General features: G+C 41.9%; 2 protein-coding genes across 3 annotated transcripts; both read right to left on the reverse strand.

The window, feature by feature from the left end:
• Positions 1 to 2960: 2960 nt before the first annotated feature.
• On the reverse strand, positions 2961 to 4118 carry LOC115158665 (homeobox protein Hox-B8-like). The gene is made up of 2 exons (XM_029707861.1): positions 3612 to 4118; positions 2961 to 3274 (listed from the first exon to the last, which is right to left on the reverse strand). Exons 1-2 carry the CDS (start codon positions 4027 to 4029, stop codon positions 2976 to 2978), a joined length of 717 nt encoding a protein of 238 aa, XP_029563721.1. The 5' UTR covers positions 4030 to 4118; the 3' UTR covers positions 2961 to 2975.
• A 927-nt stretch (positions 4119 to 5045) lies between these two features.
• On the reverse strand, positions 5046 to 20001 carry ttll6 (tubulin tyrosine ligase-like family, member 6). Of its 2 annotated transcripts, none has more exons than XM_029707849.1 (16): positions 19905 to 20001; positions 19011 to 19124; positions 14954 to 15121; positions 14754 to 14791; positions 13867 to 13985; positions 13634 to 13764; positions 11402 to 11558; positions 10950 to 11093; positions 10561 to 10646; positions 10219 to 10444; positions 9516 to 9694; positions 8613 to 8801; positions 8287 to 8443; positions 7692 to 7934; positions 6591 to 6864; positions 5046 to 6429 (listed from the first exon to the last, which is right to left on the reverse strand). In XM_029707849.1, the coding sequence occupies exons 3-16, from the start codon at positions 15118 to 15120 to the stop codon at positions 6185 to 6187; spliced, it is 2355 nt and encodes a 784-aa protein (XP_029563709.1). In that variant the 5' UTR covers position 15121; positions 19011 to 19124; positions 19905 to 20001; the 3' UTR covers positions 5046 to 6184. The 2 variants fall into 2 exon arrangements, with proteins under 2 accessions (XP_029563709.1, XP_029563701.1); XM_029707841.1 differs by having other exon boundaries at positions 11402 to 11579.
• Positions 20002 to 20316: the final 315 nt, after the last annotated feature.

The following is a 20316-nucleotide window of genomic DNA, read 5'->3' on the forward strand; positions in this document are numbered from 1 at the left end:
AAAAGCCTATAGGTAGATTATGTAAACGGATAATTATTTAAGGCCTAGTCTACATTTGCATTACGTTTAGTAATGTAGTTAAGTTAAACTAGTTATATATCAACATAATCAAGCGTGAACCCTTTATGAATCCCTTAGATAGCCTATAGGCCTACCTTCATTGCACTAGCACAAATTTTCAAACAAATGCGACAAAATATGATAGGGATCCATGTAATTAGCCTATACTGTTGCAATAGCCTAGTGAGCTGCCCATCTTAAGATTTTTCTCTCATATAAAACAGTTGTATGTTAAGATATATAGACCAAAGATATCCCTATTTGAAAACACCCACTGGGCACACATTGGTTGAATCAACGTTGTTTCCACGTCATTTCAATGAAATTATGTTAAGCCAACGTGTAATAAGAGGTTGAACTGACGTCTGTGCCCAGTGGTCATCAGGCATGTATATAATCATAAGGTAAAATATTTATATAAAATGTATGGAAAAATGTTCCGTTACATAGCCAAAGCAACTATTTGCATGGTGCCCTGTTAAATGTAATTTCATTGACAAAAGGATTTCCGACGTTTATAGATGCAATAAAACCATAAAACCCCCCAATGCAACATATTCCTTCTGCAAAAGGTCGCACAGAGACAATTCGGCCTAATCTCCCCAAAGCAGGACTAGCCTAAACCGAACATATTCTAGGAAACTTGCAATGTGTTTTTAATTGAAATTCATTCAGGAATGTTTTTCATTAGTAAGAACAACAGGCCTAACCTCCACGACAATAAACGGAGAACTCGTTTTTATCACTATTTCTATAAAATTCGTAAATATTATGTAGACTTGGAGGTTGTCAAATGCAGTTTGAAATGATTCTACTTTGGATGAATGTGACCTGTAAGTAGGGCTATAGGTCTACGTTGGAACATTGTATTGCAGTCTAAAAAATGCTAACAACCTATCAACAATAAACTAACATGAAGCATTTTGATACATTATAGTTTTCATTAACTACAATGTATTTGCCTCATGAAGGTGGATAAAATTTAGCTGAAATTGTGTGTTTCCACAATTCCAGACTGTTTATTAATAACCTTCAGACACTTTTTAAAATCTAGGCCCAATGAATATACAATTGGCATGAATTCAACCAGGCTTATATTAGACTGAATGATGGTGTACAAAATATCAGTTACCCGACATAGTAAAACAAATATTTTTTTCTATAATATCTCTAGATCTTTTGAATTTGTTCTGCTAGTGCCAAACTGTATAGGCTAATCAAAATGTCGATATAACACGGAGGAAACTGGATACAGACCAGCAATATGTGATCTTGGTTGTTAGCCAGCTTAACTCCTCCACAGAGTTGAGCAAAGATTCGTTCTTTTAAATGAACCTCCGACTCCTTCAATTAGCTATGCGTCGACACTTCCAAATGTTAATTCCTTAACGCTTGCTGTGTACCTGTTTGTCATCTGTTGTTGCATGCCTTTCTTTGTTTTCTGAAAACCATACTTTTTAATGAAACGTTCATCAAATACAACCACCGACTGTTTCCTAGTTACTGTTGCTCTATGGCAACTCAGCGCTAATGCGCATGTGCCAATTGAATCTATTCAAGAAAACAGTTGGTGGTTGTATTTGATTAACGTTTTATTAAAAAAGTATGGATTTCAGCAAACAAAGATCCGAACAATTACACTATTAGGTAGGCCTGAATGTTTCACAATAAAGGAAAGGCTTCGATTTTAAAAGGTTACATTTTATTTACAGTTTACATCCAGTAGCAGCCTTTACAGCCAAGGCCTGACAACAGCTCTAGACACAACATTGACAACACAGATACAAAACTGCCAATTAAAATGGACTCGAGATGTGCACGTTATTCTATCTTTGCATAAAACATGCCCATTGGAGGTTTGCGCAAAATTCTTTATGCCTATCTTAATTAAGTTAGGATTTAGTGCCAGCTTTTTAAAAAAAAAACATTTTTAATTGATCATTTTTTTAACTAGGAAAGTCAGTTAAGAACAAATTCTTATTTACAATGACGGCCTACCCCGGCCAAACCCTAACCCGGACGACGCTTGGCCAATTGTGCGCCACCCTATGGGACTACCAATCACGGCCGTTTGTGATACAGCCTGGAATCGAACCAGGGTCTGTAGTGACGCCTCGAGCACTGAGTTGCAGTGCCCTAGACCACTGCGCCACTCGGAAGCCCATCTAATGATGAATCATTATTATTAGTGGCAGAAAGTGTGGCAGCTGTGCTACCATACTGCACTAAATTACATAATTATACATTCTAACAACATAAATACCTGTTCAGACTATTCTGCAGAAGTGATTCACACGCACAAACCTCTAATTCTCCATCCTTAATTTAGCCCAAACTACTACCTCTTCCCCTACTGTATTTATTTATTTTATTTATTTTGCTCCTTTGCACCATATTATTTATATTTTAACTTTTAACTTTCCTCAAACTACAAATCTACCATTCCAGTGTTTTTCTTGCCATACTTTATTTACTTTGCCACCATGGCATTTTTTTGCCTTTACCTCCCTTATCTCACATCATTTGCTCACATTGTATATAGTCTTATTTTTTCTTCTGCATCATTGATTGTATGTTGTTTTACTCCATGTGTAACTGTGTTTTTGTATGTTGTCGAACTGCTTTGCTTTATCTTGGCCAGGTCGCAATTGTAAATGAGAACTTGTTCTCAACTTGCCTACCTGGTTAAATAAAGGTGAAATAAATAAATAAATAAATAATTGGAATGATGCGTAAAATGGTGCGTAAAAGCTATTTTGCGCACGTCTTCTCCAGTTTTATAGAATTTAATTTGACAATGAATTATCAACAAACACAATAGATTTGACTGTTGATTTTTTTTATTCGAAATGCAATTTATAATTAACACATTTGTTATCACTGTGTGACCTCCCATCACCAAGTCTAGGATAGTCTTATCCTTTACCCTCCTCATCTGACGTCTGAATATTCTTGTACGTTTCTTTGCTCTCTTTCTTGATTTCATTCTGATCCGGCCTGTTTATCGGAAATGTGTCCTTCTTGTTCTCCTTCTTCCATTTCATGCGTCTGTTTTGAAACCAGATTTTAATCTGCCGCTCGGTGAGCGCCAGAGCGTGCGAGACTTCAACCTTGCGCTTGCGGGTCAAGTAAGAGTTAAATAAGAACTCCTTCTCAAGTTCCAGAGTCTGGAAGCGACTGTATGCCTGTCTGCCTCTTCTCCGTCCGGTAGCTGCTGAGAGACAAAACATTTTAGAGACATTTAGATGAACATTGACTCAATAGGCCTAAACAAAGGCTACCACATACCCTAGCTGTTATGGAAGACACACACACACAAAAAGAAGAAGAAAAAAATCAGGCGAAGCAAAAACTTTTCTCACATCATAAAATAGATTTACAGTTTCTTTTTGACACCATAACGAGCCATTGTCCTCTCCAGAAATGCTGGAAAAACAACGAAGTTTATTGGGGGTCATTTGAAAACGAAGTTTATTGGGGGGGGGGTGTCTCACATATCTCCGAGGTCAACCAAATTCTCAAATGAGGTGTTTTAAGGGTCATTGACTCACCTTGTGGTTTCATCCAGGGAAAGAGGTCGGGTAGAGAGGAGCACTGTTCTGCGCACACGGAATCATTTGCAACCCCGGTGGATTTCAAATGATAATCACTGTACTGGATACAATCCGTATTATGGGATGCGTAAAAGGTTGGTCTCTGTATCACATCGTGGGCATGATACAAGCTGCCCATTGGCAGCGATAATACGCACGGATTTAGTTGGTGTTGGTGAGCGGTTTTGGACAACGATGTGCCATTGTAGAATTCCGTTAACTGCGTGGGATGCTGCTGCTGGATGGTGCCACCGGCACCGTATCCGTACGATACAGAGGATGTGCTTCCCAAATCATGTGCCAGCCCATAATCGGAATGCCAGGACTCGCTGTTGCTGTTTTTTGAGAATAGACCATTAACGAAATAAGAGCTCATTTTCTATTGTTTAAAATCTTATTTAAGTCAGGCTACTAGCATATATTACACTTCATGGAATAAACGCAAGGTTTGAAGTTTAGGCATGACTTTCCTCGGTGAAGACCAACATTTCCATGTCAATTCAATTGCCTACCTCTCTGAAGTCCGTGAATGATGGGGCAGAATACATGGATTATACCTTCACGGGGTATATCCTGCCTTGTTTTGGATACGATGATGTCTCCAGACGAAAATCTCCAGACAACAGACAAAGCATTGCGCGCTTGAATGCAAAGTGAGAGAAACCAACAAGGGAGGGGGTGATAGGGAGACGAGGGAACCCACTGGGCACACTGATTCAATCAACGTTTTTTTACACGTCATTTTGAACCAGTGTGGAATAGACGTATTTACGTGAACCTGATACAAATATTAAACTGTGAAGAGCTAGTTAGCTGAAATACTAGAGAATATTGATGCATAGGCTAGTTCATTGGATCGAATATACAAGAACACAGCTTACATTTTATGACTAATTTCTAACAACAAACTGATAACCTATATTTTTAATTGGCATTCAAAGACGTCAACAATAAGATGATGTCTTCATCAGCAGGCTGTTTCAGCGTGAAAAGTAAAGACTACTTTATTTTGGCGATTAAAAATCAACCATTATTCGTATATACGGGGCTTGAGTTATTGTGTTTGTAGATGACAATAAAACTAATGTGCTTTTATTGAAATGTAAATATTGTGATAAAGGGTGTTGAAAGTTATATAAAACTATAACTAAACTGTGTAATTTAACTATGTAACTGAAACTATTGTTATGACAACTATATCAACAGCTCATAGGTCTTGAGCGATAGACTTGAGATCACACGCATCGAAACTCTACAAAGGTCTACATATTCCAATCGAAAAATATATCGTTCAATGATTTCGATTGTAATTAAAGCCTACTTTTCCAAATAATTCTTGAGGTAAAATGCAAACACATCGAAATATCGAATTACCATTTAAATACAGTAGTAGGCCGACAACGTTTATGAAAAAAAAATCAAACAAGAGCATTGTTAAAGAAAATAAACTTACATTTTCATTGAAATATTAGTTTGCATTTCCAAAGATTTCACTCATAATTTGTAGGCCTACAAATGTGCAAATTTAAGATTTCCAAATAATTTACATAAATTAGGAAACTATTTGATTATTCATATGGAGTATATATTGATAATAAGCCTAGTACTATTATCAATATCATCCTGAATTTAACAAATATCCTCATTTCTACATGAGCAATGATCAAGGCATAACATTTCGGAAGGTATTTGTCTATATTTCTCACCAACTCAAATAAAAGAATGCTCAATAAGTAAATGTACACCCCATCCCAAATTTAAAATAACCATATGAAAATACTGTGGGTAAATTTGCAATTAAAATCAGTGAAATGTGAGGAGTATTTGTTAGTCCAGCTTGGTGGTCATTTCAGTATCTCATTTCAGTATCCTGAGCTTTTCTTCTAAGGTTTGGCACACATGATTGATTATGGTTCCCATTGCAAAATTAGAATTTCCTGCTTAGCTAAACAAAAATCTATATGATAACATAGCATAGTAGCAAAGTCATCAACATCAAAGTCATACAAACTTGCTATATGCCTACATGGTCACATTTTCCCTTCAGATTTCACATTACTGAGTAAAACATCCAGATTTCCAGAATTATTAAAAAAAAACGTGTTTTCACCATTGGCTCAGTGGTTATAGTGATATTTAACAACCCAAGATATTTGATAAGACACAGATAGTATTCACTTACATTCAATTCTGTAAAAGCCACAGTGTTTGCGTAGACATATGAGATGACACGTCTTCCTACCAAGTACCGCACACAATACCTAAGTCACGATAGGCACCGTTGCTTCAATATTTTCACAATAAGACCTATTCCATTTATCTATTCTCCATTTCTCTTCAATTAATTCTCAGTAGCTCAGTGCTAATGTAGAAATGAATTTCATTTTCATGAAATAAAAGTGAAGAAATGTACACAGTATAGGGAGAGGATTTCAGGGACAACTTGTGTACAGTTTTGCCAGGAAAGCTTGTTCACTCTCCCCTGCTCGTGGTTTATGGCACTATGGATGGACTGGTAAAGTCCCTGCTCCCTAGCGCCCTTGTCCGTGCTGGGGGACTTTGCGCGGGGGTTTGCGGATGGGGTGGGGGAACTCGGGCCTCTGGATCAGTAGGGCTGGGGTGGAGATGACAAACAGGCTCTGGAGGGCCTTGGGGTCGGAGGACATGGGGGTGCAGTGGAGCCGTCCAGGCATGAGCTGGGAGATGTTTGACACTGTGGTCCGGGCCTTGGACTCTGCATAAGACGAGCTCATACTGCCCTGACGAGCACCATTGACTGAGAGTCAAAGAGAGAGAGAAAAAGAGAGAGAGGTAGAGAAAATCAATACTATGCCATCCAATTACCCAGAAGTACAATGTCCAACTTTAGATCAGTGGCGGTACTGTAATGACACAATAAAGTGAGGTGCAGTGAGGGTGCTCAGTGGGTGTGCTCACTTGTCAATGGGATACGCTGGGCACTGTTGGTCCTCCTCAGGTCCCCTGGTGCCCGGCGGACCGTCTCTAGGACTTGGTCCTCTGGGGTGTAGTACTGAAGGCAGGCAGACTCAGTCTGAGCGGGCCCCCTGTCCAGACTGGGCCATGGCCAGCGGTGCTGCAGCAGCTGGGAATGGACGTACTGACGGCAGGGCTTGGCCCCTGGAGGCAACAGGTGTTGGATCACAGTACAGTGGCGCTTCGGTCTCCAGGAAAACTCAGTCAGGGAGTCCAACTGGCAAGACATTACATAGGACAGACTTAAGCATCTCATTACTAATGGAGTAATGTTTGAGACAATGCAGTGACCATAGAGAGCAAGAGTAATGGTGTATTTTTGTCGGCACTAACTCCGCCATAACTCATTGGTTAAACAAAGCCTATGGAGATTTTTTTTTTTTTTGTAGGGTTTTTGGATAAAACGGCAAAAATAAGGTTTGTAGTAAACACAGGCTTAGGAGATCTTATACATTTTGTTCTATGAGATAATCTTCATCAGCTAACATCACTTAATTATTATCTATGCATAAGTCACTTTAATAACTCTACCCACGTGTATATATTACCTCAATTACCTCGACTAACCGGTGCCCCCGCACGTTGACTTTGTACCAGTTCCCCCCTGTATATAGCCTCGCTATTGTTATTTTACTGCTGCTCTTTAATTATGTTACTTTTATTTCGTATTTTTGGGGTATTTTCGTAAAACTGCAAGTAAGCACTTCACTGTAAGGTCTACACCAGTTGTATTCGGCGCATGTGACAAATATAATATAAAATAACATTTTCTCACAGAACAAAATGTATAAGATCTCCTAAACCTGTGTTAATCTCTGACCTTATTCTAACGTTTATCCCAAAACCTCATTCTTTCCCATTAATTTCCATCCATAAGAATGCTTGAACGAACCAGAGAACTCATTTCTGTTTTTTAGGACTACAAGCTGTCGAGCTCTTTATCCCATATTAGGAAAAATATGGAGGACACATTTCCTTGTTAGGGAAACAATAAACGGAACTTACTAAACTGACCAGTCAGTGACTATGGAGGTGTAGCCTTACCTTATTGGCTCGTTCATGTCTGTGTAGGGGCCGCTCATTCTGCTCGCGGGGTGGTGTAATGCCGTTAGGCATGGACTGGCCTCGCCCCTGCAGCAGCTTATAGATCTGGTCCACCACCCCCAGGTCCCTCAGTAGACTCTCCCGTTGGAGCAGTCCACTCACCCTCTCCACCTCCTCATCAGAGAGGTCCTGCACCATAGCGGAACCATTGGTAGCAGTAGGCAGGAGGGGCATGGTCAGGAGCTGGACAGCCACAATTCACACCATACAGTAAGGAATAAGTTCATCACAGTGTATAATCATTCTTCAGTATTCATTGAGATGCTTATGTAAATATGATAAATGGCCATTATATATAGTTTGGTAGCTGGACATATGTGTAAGGTATTTAGTGGAGAAGATATTTGGCTCCCTCTTGTGGCCACTGAAAGGCCCTACAACTACAAGTCCACTAAGATTGCCACCCCCAATGATAAGACGAGACTTTAGACTTCTCTTTACGGTTGTTGTCTGCTAGATTCTGTAGGCAATACTACATTCAAAACCTGAGGTAAAATGTTACATAAAATCTGATGGGCAGGGTGATGTGACTCACAGTAACCTGTTGGGAGTTGGAGTTGGTCTGACGAACTTGTACTCTGTGTGGTTTGGCCCTCTCTCCTGCAGACTCCCCCTGCAAGTCTCGTCTACGGCTCCCCTTCTGCTCCCTCTCCTTCTGCTCCTGCTTCAGACGAAGCTCCTGCAGCTGCTGCCTGAGCGGACAGTCACACACAGTCACACACAAATAAGTTGTACATGAAAGAACAAAAAAAGTGAATTTAAAGGCACAACGATTTTGTATTTTCTGTTGAGTGTTTTCATGGTATTGTCAAGAAGCCTGTGCATGCGTATGTGTGTGAGTGTTTGGGTGATTGTTTCTACCTGGCACACTCCTCCCTGGCCTTAGAGGCGGCAGTCTCCTGAAACAGGGAGCTGCTGTGTTTGAAGTACTTCTCGTACTTCTCTCCACCCTCACAGGGGTAGATTCCACGGAAGCCACCCAGGTGTTTGGCTTCATACCTCCGCATCTGCTCTACACTGGCTGCCTGGGACTGACGCAGTTCCTCACTCCTGACAACACAACATTACCACAACTGAATGAATGCATACACTCAATATACACTGAGTGTACAAAACATTAAGAACACCATCCTAATATGGAGTTGCATCCCCTTTAGCCCTCAGAACAGCATGGACTCTACAAGGTGTCGAAAGCGTTCCACAGGGATGCTGGCCCATGTTGACTCCAATGCTTCCCACAGTTGTGTCAAGCTGGCTGGATGTCCTTGGGTGTTGGATCATTCTTGATACACACGGGAAACTGTTGAGCGTGAAAAACCAGCAGCGATGCAGTTCTTGACACACTCAAACCGGTGCGCTTGACACCTACTATCATACCCTGTTCGAAGTCACTTACATCTTTAGTCTTGCCCATGTCTCAGTTGTCTCAAGGCTTAAAAATTATTCTTTAACCTGTCTCCTCCCCTTCATCTACACTGATTGAAGTGGATTTAACAAGTGACATCAATAAGAGATCATAGCTTTCACCTGGATTCACCTGGTCAGTCTATGTCATGGAAAGTGTTCTTAATGTTTTGTACACTCAGTGTGTGTTGGCTTGAGTTTGGTCCAAATCACTTTGTTTGTTACATGTCTATAACAATGCTAATTTATAATAAAATGACTCATCATAGCTTATTGTTACATGGTCAAACTGATCCTACAAGCGCATTGAAATCAAAGTTCCGCATTGTCTTCCTATCCATCACACGGTCCTGACTATACCTAGCCTCTCTGGAGCGGTTCTGCTGCAGCCTCTCCTTCACCCTGCGCTTCTCCTCCTCAGTGATCTTACGGCGGTCACAGGCACCCAGGTTTATAAGGACCAGGGTGTCATACAGCAGGCTATCCTTCACCTCCCGGTCCAACCGCGAATCAGTAGTGAAACTGGGGGAGTGGTTGACCTGCACAAACATTAAAGGGATACTTTAGGATTTTGGTAATGAGGCACGTTATCTACCTCCTACTAACTAACGCTAGCGGAATTACTAAGTAGCGTTAGCGCAATGACTAAGTTTTGGGGGACTCTGCTAGGACGCTACACTCCCATTAATTGTACTAACGCTAGTTAGCATTGGCTCGCAAAACTACCTCTAACTTCCTTCATACTGGACACAGAGACATAAAAATGGTATCTACGAGCTCATCTGACTCTGGGAAAGTAGATAAAAAGCCCCATTGTCAAAATCTCAAAGTATCCCTTTAATAAACACGCCCATATATTAATGTGAACATAATTGAACATCATGAATATTCCTTGTTTGCTATCTACCTTTAATAATAAAGTTATTATAAGTTGCTAGCGAAATGCCTATTGGACACTGCATGATGAGAGTGTGGTAGATTAGAATAACACATTTCTTAGCTCAACAAACACTGAACCGGACCCAAATCAATACATCATCCTGATTCTTTAAGAAGGCCTCACCTCCAGCAGCCAGGGCTTGAGTCGATGGTCTAGTAGCACATCAAAGCCAAGGATCTCAAAGCAGGCACTGCCGGCTGCGTGGTTGGGGAAACAGGTGTGGTAGTTGTGTTTGAGGATAGGGTGGGCTGAGATGAGCGTCTTAATAATCACGTCCTCAATGTCCAACCACATCTTCTCTGTGTCGTAACACATGGCCTCCAGGTGCTTGTTCAAGGTGGACAGCTTCCTGGAACGACAGGGAGGAGGGAACTGAGATGCAAGCTTTGCATCATGAGATGAATTATACAAACAAAGCTAAAGGTCAACTCGAGAGGTATTTGAAGTAAACAAACACCTGCTTACCGTTTGCTGCCCGTGTCGTCATCACGGACAAAGTTCTCACTGTGCTTGTTGATGGCATAGTTGGTCAGATGCATGCAAACATCATCCTTGTACAAATATACATTTTGTGAGGGAGAGCCAGGGATGTGTAAAGGTACAATAAGGGATCAGAAAGGACACCGTAGAAAATATACTATCATTCTGGAATAAACATATGACTACTGTAAAGATGCGATTCCCCATTTTAAATGATTATCTCGAATGCTTCAGAGCATCAACGACACAACCAACACCACAACTACCAATTAACTGTCAATGAACAGGGCGAAATAGGACAATAAGAAGTGTGTAAGGCTGCGTAACAGTTGGCATTAGAAGTGTTAACGGAGTATCTGTGTTGTCCACCTCACCACGTTGCCATTGCTGGGCTCATTGTATTGGGTAGTGCAGAAGCGAGCCAGCCCCTCGTTGTACAGGAAGATGCGGAAGGGGTCACAGGAGGTCACCAGCACATAGATACGCAGGTCAAACTTGAAGCCGTCAATAACGAATGGCTGGGGGGAGAGGACGGTTGGCATTATGATATACCTAATGACATCAACATAACCCTGCTCTCTGATTAGTCCCTTCGTAATAACATCGTCATAGCCTGCTCTCGGATTAGTCCTTTCATAATGACATTGTCATAACCCTTCTCTCTGATTGGTCCCATAATTACTGTCACATAATAAGGTATCACATTTATTACAACTGTCATCCTGCAACCTCAGTTGAACTACGAGTTGAATTGCTTGTGCAGAATATTACACAATATGTACAAAAGTCTAGAAGGATCCCTCTCTGAGAAGGGAGTGAGTCTCACCCGGGAGACGTACACCTGGCAGATCATGTGTTCTCCGGGCCGGATGTCTTTGCTGGACTTGGTGAGTAAGATGCCTCGCCCTTGGCAACCGGAGTCTGGCTTACAGATGTAAGTCTTGTGTTTCTTGGACCTGGTGTAAGCTTGGAAGTCACTATAACTGCAGAGATACAAAAAAACACTTCCATTCTCAATTGATTACTCTCCTGATCATATACAGTACCAGTCAAAAGTTAGGACACACCTACACATTCCAGGGTTTTTCTTTATTTTTACTATTTTCTACATTGTAGAATAATAGTGAAGACATCAAAACTAGGAAATAGCACATATGGAATCATTTAGTAACCAAAAAAAGTGTTAAAAAAAATCGAAATATATTTTAGATTCTTCAAAGTAGCCATCCTTTGCCTTGATGACAGCTTCAAATCAAATCAAATTTTATTAGTCAGATACGCCGAATACAGTGAAATGCTTACTTACGAGCACCTAACCAACAATGCAGTTAACAAAAAAATACGGATAAGAACAAGAAATAAAAGTAACAAGTAATTAAAGAGCAGCACACTAAAATAACAATTGCGTGACTATATTTATGGGGGGGGGGGGGGGGTACCGGGACAGAGACAATGTGTGGGGGCATGAGTTAGTTGAGGTAATATGTACATGTAGGTAGTGTTATTAAAGTGACTATGCATAGATGATAACAACAGAGAGTAGCAGTGGTGTAAGCTGTAGAACCTTTTGAGGATCTGAGGACCCATGCCAAATCTTTTCAGTCTCCTGAGGGGGAACAGGTTTTTTCATGCCCTCATTGCACACTCTTGGCATTCTCTCAATCAGCTTCATGAGGAATGCTTTTCCAACAGTCTTGAAGGAGTTCCCACATATTTTTATGTCGTTTTTCTGTCATTCAGAACAGATTTTTTACCTTGGCAGCTCGGGGATTCGATCTAGCAACCTTTCGGTTACTGGCCCAATGCTCTAACCACTAGGCTACCTGCCGCCCAGCACATATGCTGAGCACTTGCTGGCTGCTTTTCCTTCACTCTGCGGTCCAACTCATCCCAAACCATCAATTGTGTTGAGGTCGGGTGATTGTGGAGGCCAGGTCATCTGATGCAGCACTCCAAGTATCGCTGCAGAATGCTGTTGTAACCATGCTGGTTAAGGGTGCCTTGAATTCTAAATAAATCACAGACAGTGTCACCAGCAAAGCACCCCCACACCATCATACCTCCTCCTCCATGCTTCACAGTGGGAACCACACATGTGGAGATCATCCGTTCACCTACTCTGCATCTCACAAAGACACGGCGGTTGGAACCAAAAATCTCACATTTGGGCTCATCAGACCAAAGGACAGATGTCCACCGGTCTAATCTCCATTGCTCGTGTTTCTTGGCCCAAGCAAGTCTCTTATTCTTATTTGTGTCCTTTAGTAGTGGTTTCTTTGCAGTAATCTGACCATGAAGGTCTGATTCACGCAGTCTCCTCTGAACAGTTGATGTTGAGATGTGTATGTTACTTGAACTCTGTGAAGCATTTATTTGGGCTGCAATCTGAGGTGCAGTTAACTAATGAATTTATCCTCTGCAGCAGAGGTAACTCTGGGTCTTCCTTTCATGTGGCGGCCCTCATGAGAGCCAGTTTAATTATAGTGCGTGATGGTTTTTGCGACTGCACTTGAAGAAACTTTCAAGGTTCTTGAAGTTTTCCGGATTGACTGACCTTCATGTCTTAAAGTTATGATTGGCAACCGATTCTCATTGCTTATTTGAGCCGTTCTTGCCATAATATTGATCTTCTGTATACCATCCCTACCTTGTCACAAGACAACTGATTGGCTCAAATACATTAAGAAGGAAAGAAATTCCACAAATTAACTTTTAACAAGGCACACCTGTTAATTGAAATGCATTCCAGGTGACTACCGCATGAAGCTGGTTGAGAGAATGCCAAGAGTGTGCAAAGCTGTCATCAAGACAAAGGGTGGCTACATTGAAGAATGTCAAATATAAAATATATTTGGATTTGTTTAACACTTTTTTGGTTTCCACATGATTCCATATGTGTTATTTCATAGTTTTGATGTCTTCACCATTATTCTACAATGTAGAAAATAGTAAAAATAAAGAAAAACCCTGGAATGAGTACGTGTGTCCAAACTTTTGACTGGTACTGTATGTGTTTTGAATAACGAGACTCTTAAGCACATTGACAATGAGAACTCACTCTGCTGGTAGGCACCATGTTCGGGGAAAGATATTGTAGTCTTTGGGGAAGAGCTTTAGCATGCGGTTCATGTTTCGAGCCAGGAGATCCTTTCTACAAATCTCACTCATCCCTGGAAAATGGTTGATCTTCTGTAAGGGTACAGCAGACACATAGCATTGAATGGGGCAGAGGAACCTTTTCAGAACTCTATGAGGAGAGAATGAGGAGTGCACTTGGGAGATGTTGAGTACCTGGTAGCGCTTCATGTCCATAACTCTGTCCAGTGAGACAGAGCAGTCTGTCCAGAAGAGAGTCCAGTCCTCGCCCTCCACTGCTTCCAAAAGGCCATATCTGCGAGCAGCACGTCGCACTGACAGGGTGAGGAAGAAAGACTTCCTATTAGATGACATATATTAATCTACACTAAGTATACAAAACATTAAGGAACCCCTGCTCTTTTCATGACATAGACTGACCAGGTGAATCCAGACGAAAGCTATGATCCCTTATTGATGTAACTTGTTAAATCCACTTCAAATCAGTGTAGGTGAAGGGGAGGAAACAGGTTAAAGAAGGATTTTCAAGCCTTGAGACAATTGAGACATGGATTGTGTGTGTGCCATTCAGAGGGTGAATGGGAAAGACAAAAGATTTAAGTGCCTTTGAACGGGATATGGTAGTAGGTGTCTGGTGCACCGATTTGTGTCAAGAACTGCAACGCTGCTGGGGTTTTCACGGTCAACAGTTTCCCGTGTGTATCAAGAAAGGTCCACCACCCAAAGGACATCCAGCCAACTTGACACAACTGTGGGAAGCATTGGAGTAAACATGGGCCAGCATCCCTGTGGAATGCTTTCAACACCTTTCGACACCTACCCTGACAAATTGAGGCTGTTCTGATGGCAAAAGGGGGTGCAACTCAATATTAAGAAGGTGTTCCTAATGTATGCTATACTCAGTGTACATCTGTGCTTCAAATGTATTTGACTAGACTAAGTAGCAAAACTGTGACTGTGAGGAAATAAATGGATGGTCTCGGATTATCCCAACATGGGGGTAACAAAGCAAGTGACATGGGTGATCTTTGAAAAGATAAAATCACACCAATTCACATGTTAGTATATGCAGGATAACTCACCACTTTCATATTTGCAGTTGACGATATTGATCCACAGTCATCTGGGAGAGAAGAAACAGAGAGAGGGGGACAGACGTGCCTTGCTGCAAGGTTGTAATCATCCTTCCCCAATAACTTCTGCCTCTCCCAGCGTTCTGGGGAAGAGGAAGCATCAAAGCACCGGTACATCCACACAGTTACATATTTTAACTTTAAAGTACCTCTTTTTCCTTTTCTTCTTCCTCTTGCCAGTGGACGGAGGAGTAGGGGTGCAGACCTCGGGTTGACTATCGCTCCCCCAGCCCTCACCCTCCTCTCCTCCCTCAGGTCCACACTTGAAGGCATCATCTTCAGAGTCTTTGTCAGGGCTCTCTGCTCGCAGGTCCATCCTGAAGAAGATACACAAAGAGGAATAAAAAAGGCTTACATAACAGTAACACTAGTTAATTAACTTGAGTTATCAAGCATCAATTAACACAAATTAAAATACATTCTGTTTTCCAACCTACATCTAAGCAATTTGCATACATTTACATAATTGTGTTTTGATGTGGATACAAGTACCCCCACCCTGAAATACAATCAACTGGATCAGAATCCAGGTTGTAATGTACACAGGGAATCATGTTTCTATTTCCATTTCTCTTCTCAGGTAGGTACTCGGCCTGTCAACATTCCATCCATAGCAGAGGGTCATTCAAGAGTTATTGGGCAGCGAATCAAGTTTGTAACAGAGTTCAGACGGATCACTCCGTTTGGAAAAAAACACAAGACTCCTCAGACAGTAACTTAGCCTAAATCCCCTTGAAGTGTCCTTGTGTGCACTGACCATCACAGAGGGGTTCTCTCTCCGATCTCACGTCCCAAAGGTGAAGCCTAGGTGAGAGTAGGCTAATTGCTGGTAATGATAAGGGTAAGTGCTGGACAGGGCCCGGGGGGGTGAGGAGGGACATCCCTGTCAGGCTGCGGGAGGCCTGGGTGCTGGGCATAGGCTGCTAGTGGGAGGAGCTATAGGAAGATGAGCTAATTGTAATGGCTGGAATGGAATCGATGGAATGGTACCAAACACATCCAACACATGAAAACAACATGTTTGACTCCATTCCATTTGTTCCATTCCAGCCATTACAATCAACCCATCCACCAATAGCTCCTCCCACCAGCCTCCTCTGGTGCTGGGTAACAGTATTCTGAGCCAGTGATCTGGATAATCCTGGCCCTGAACTCTTGTAATTGAGCTTGGCCGAGACGGCCCAGTGACCTCTACAGGTATACTGTTACAACAGCACTCTCATAGGATCTCTCTTTAGGACCTATCCAAAAAACAACAATTGCATAAATATAGTCTTTAAATAGGCCTAGCAGTTCTGTGTTCTCAAGCATATTTTTTTCTAGTATATCAGATGTAAATTCTAGTCAAAGAACGATATTGGTCTATTACTATATAATAATTCATTTTCAATTCACTAATCTCTATCCTCAAGATGGAAAAACAAAGTAATTATTTCATGCAAAAGTTCTGAAGTCATGGTAAAAAACTTCTGAAAACAACTCAAATCAACAATTCAGTCAATCACTGACCTGACTTTGCATGTTTTTCTCTGATCAATGCTCACTGCATTTTCCCTCATTATCACTTCACATTTTATTTGTCACATGCGCCGAATACTTACAGTGAAATGCTTACTTACAAGCTAATTCCTGACAACACAGAGGTAAAATAAGAAAATAAAAACAAGAATTAAGCTATATACAGGGTGAACCAATACCATATCAATGTGCAGGGGTACGAGGTAGCTGAGGTAGTTATGTATGTACATGTAGGCATGGGTAAAGTGACTAGGCATCAGGATTGATAATAATAAAATGTAAAAAACTAAGTAGCAACAGCGTATACATTGCATTCGGAAAGTATTCAGACCCCTTGACCTTTTCCACATTTTGTTACGTTACAGCCTTATTAAATAGTTTCCCCCCCTCATCAATCTACACATAATACCCCATAATGACAAAGCAAAAACAGGTTCTTAGAAAAAATTAACCACCAAAATATCACATTTACATAAGTATTCAGACCATTAATTCAGTACTTTGTTGAAGCACCTTCGGCAGCATTTACAGCCTTGAGTCTTCTTGGGTATGACGCTACAAGCTTGGCACACCTGTATTTGGGGAGTTTCTCCCATTTTTCTCTGCAAATCCTCTCAAGCTCTGTCAGGTTGCATGGGGAGCGTCGCTGCACAGCTATGTTCGATAGGGTTCAAGTCCGGGCTCTGGCTTGGCCACTCAAGGACTTGTCCCGATACCACTCCTGCGTTGTCTTGGCTGTGTGTTTAGGGTCGTTTTCCTGTTGCAAGGTGAACCTTCGCCCCATTCTGAGGTTCTGAGCACCCTGGAGCAGGTTTTCATCAAAGATCTCTCTGTACTTTGCTCCGTTCATCTTTCCCTCGATCTTGACTAGTCTCCCAGTCCCTGCCGCTGAAAAACAACCCCACATCATGATGCTGCCACCACCATGCTTCCCTTAGGGATGGTGCCAGGATTCTTCCAGACGTGACGCTTGGCATTCAGACCAAGGAGTTCAATCTTGGTTTCATCAGAACAGAGAACCTCGTTTCTCATGGTCTGAGAGTCCTTTAGGTGCCTTTTGGCAAACTCCAAGCGGGCTGTCATGTGCCTTTTACTGAGGAGTGGCTTCTGTCTGGCCACTCTACCATAAAGGCCTGGTTGGTGGAGTGCTGCAAGATGGTTGTCCTTCTGGAAGTTTCTCCCATTTCCACAGATGAACTCTGGAGCTCTGTCAAGAGTGACCATCGGGTTCTTGGTCACCTCCCTGACCCAGGCCCTTCTCCCCCGATTGCTCAGTTTGGCCTGGCGGAGAGCCTTGTTGGTTCCAAACTTCTTCCATTTAAGAATGATGGAGGCCACTGTGTTCTTGGGGACTTTCAATGCTGTAGACATTTTTTTGGTACACTTTCCCAGATCTGTGCCTCGTAACAATCCAGTCTCGGAGCTCTACGGACATGTGTTTGGAACTCATGGCTTGGTTTTTGCTCTGACATGCACTGTCAAATGTGGGACCTTATATAGACAGGTATGTGCCTTTCCAAATCATGTCCAATCAATTGAATTTACCACAGGTGGACTCCAATCTAGTAGAAACATCTTAAGGATGTTCAATGGTAAAAGGATGCACCTGAGCTCAATTTCAAGTCTCATAGCAAAGGGTCTGAATAATTATGTAAATACCCTATTTGTTCGTTTAAATACATTTGCAAAAATGTCTAAAAACCTGTTTTCGCTTTGTCATTATGGGGTATTGTGTGTAGATTGGTGAGGGATAATTTTTATTTAATACATTTTAGAATAAGGCTGTAATGTAACAAAATGTGGGAAAAGGGAAGGGGTCTGTATAATTTACAGACGATGCATTGTATGATGAGAGTATGTGTACATGTGTGAAAGTGTGTGTGTGGCGTCAGTACGCATGTGTTGTGTGTGTGCGTATGTAAGTGTGTGTATGTGTGTGTGGATAGAGTCTTGTGAGTGTGCATAGAGTCAGTGCAAAATAGAGTCAGCGCATGTAGTCCGGTTAATCATTTGATTATCTATACAACAGTCTTATTGCTTGTTGATAGAAGCTGTCTCGGAGCATGCAGGTCCGAGAAACGTTGCCCCGGTACCACTTGCCGGACGGTAGCAGAGAGAACAGTCTATGGCTTGGGTAGCTGAAGTCTTTCGCAATTTTTTCGGGCCTTCCTCTAATGCCGCCTGATATCAAGGTACAGGATGGCAGGGAGCTCAGCCCCAGTGATGTACTGGGCCGTCCTCAACACCCTCTGTAGAGCTTTGCGGTCGAGGACGGTGCAGTTGCTTTCCAAGCCGTGATGCAACCAGTCAAGTTGCTCTCGATGGTGCAGCTATAGAACCTCTTCAGGACCTGAGGGCCCATGCCAAATCTCTTCAGCCTCCTGAGGGAGAAGAGGCACTGTTGTGCCCTCTTCACGACTGTGCGGACCATGTGTGTGGATCATGTTAAGTCCTTAGTGATGTGGACACCGAGGAACAGGATCCAGTTGCAGAGGGAGGTGTTCAGTCCCAGGGTCCCGAGCTTCGTGATGAGCTTGGAGTGGACCACGGAGTTTAACGCTGAGTTGTAGTCAATGAACAGCACTCTCACATACATATATATACTTTTTTTTGAAGGTACACAAACCTGTGCTGTGCATTCAAGGCGGGTGGAAATGCTAGACGATGCCCTCCACCTGTCCAACTCACCCACTCTGTTTGTTGGTCGTGGCCCCTCAGTTTCAGGGGCCCAGCAAGATGTGGTCGTTCCCAACAGAAGGCAGCTCACAAAGCCACATATCCACCTCTGGTCGGGTCCTAATCCTGAACAAAAAGAGCACATTTGTACTATGAGCCCAGGGGTGGCCCTACTCAGATTGACTTACATCCTAATAGCTTTGCATTGACCATGGAGAAATCTGCACTACAGATAATCGGAACTGAACCGTAGTTGTTCAAAGGGATGCTCTGGTCTATTTGTTACTGCAACCTGTGGATTTATAAAGAATTTCTGCTCCATCTTTCATAGCTATATTTATTTTATTCTAACCAAAGATGAGTTACAACTAGCCCCCCAGCATACAGAGATTAAAGCATAGGAGGTAATTTAATCTATGTGGGGGTCACTTTACCTTATGTTTCCTTGTTGTCATGGTAACTAATAGGTATCAGTCATCTCCTAACTAGCGCGCGCGCACGCGCACACACACACACACACACTGACTGAGTCTCTGCTATGTTAACACTTGCTTTCTTCCTACCCCTAACATACCCTCCCTCACCAGCTGCAAATGTTATTTTACACATTACAGTTTATCCATTCCCTACTGAGCCAACAGTAACCTTTTTAGAATAGTAACTGAATAATTGACATTGCAAATAGTGAGTTCAAAATATAAACCCACTGTATTAACTTGACTTCCCTGCTGCTATGCTAGTTAGCTTCTTGGCTGGATAGCGCATGGCATTGCTATGGTAACAGAACGCTCGCTGACTGCAGGGCAAGCAGCGGCAAGTAGGTATCAACACCTGAGTCTCAAACATGTTCTCACTCACCCGAAAATGTCAAACCATACACTGTCAAAATAAAATAGTAAAGCTTACCTTCTACTTTTCGTTCCGCACAATATGTGTTAGTGTGGCAGGCACACAGTGTTAATATTGTTTAAAACATTCCCGACGTCCTGTTCTTTTGCGCTGAAGTTCCTCCTACACAAACAGGCTGTAATTTCGTCCAATCACACAGCCCATTGTTCGTTCGACAGCCAATGGGCTCTCAGCAACGCCTAGTGGGGGTTTGTACCTAAAAATAAAAGAAAAAAAATAAGAGTATGCTACAGATTATTGTATGGGACAATAAACAATCTTTTTTTGAAAGGTTATTTGAAAAATACAATTTTATTGAGTAAATGTATATATTGGTTCTCTTAATTTTGATGAGAGATGAACGTGTACTTAAATTAAGGTTATTTGTTGGTCTTCAAGTAGAAATGTACCCATTTTAAGGTTGTGCCAT

Source organism: Salmo trutta, chromosome 2, assembly GCF_901001165.1.
Source record: "Salmo trutta chromosome 2, fSalTru1.1, whole genome shotgun sequence".
Classification (NCBI taxonomy): domain Eukaryota; kingdom Metazoa; phylum Chordata; class Actinopteri; order Salmoniformes; family Salmonidae; genus Salmo; species Salmo trutta.

Coding starts and splice junctions, on each gene's coding strand:
- LOC115158665 (XM_029707861.1), bottom strand. CDS start 4,029: ATGAGCTCTTATTTCGTTAATGGTCTATTCTCAAAAAACAGCAACAGC. Junction 3,275..3,611: donor TCCCTGGATGAAACCACAAG/GTGAGTCAATGA, acceptor TTTGTCTCTCAG/CAGCTACCGGACGGAGAAGA.
- ttll6 (XM_029707841.1), bottom strand. CDS start 15,120: ATGGACCTGCGAGCAGAGAGCCCTGACAAAGACTCTGAAGATGATGCC. Junction 13,986..14,753: donor CAACTGCAAATATGAAAGTG/GTGAGTTATCCT, acceptor TCACCCTGTCAG/TGCGACGTGCTGCTCGCAGA. Junction 6,430..6,590: donor CCAGCGTATCCCATTGACAA/GTGAGCACACCC, acceptor TTTGACTCTCAG/TCAATGGTGCTCGTCAGGGC.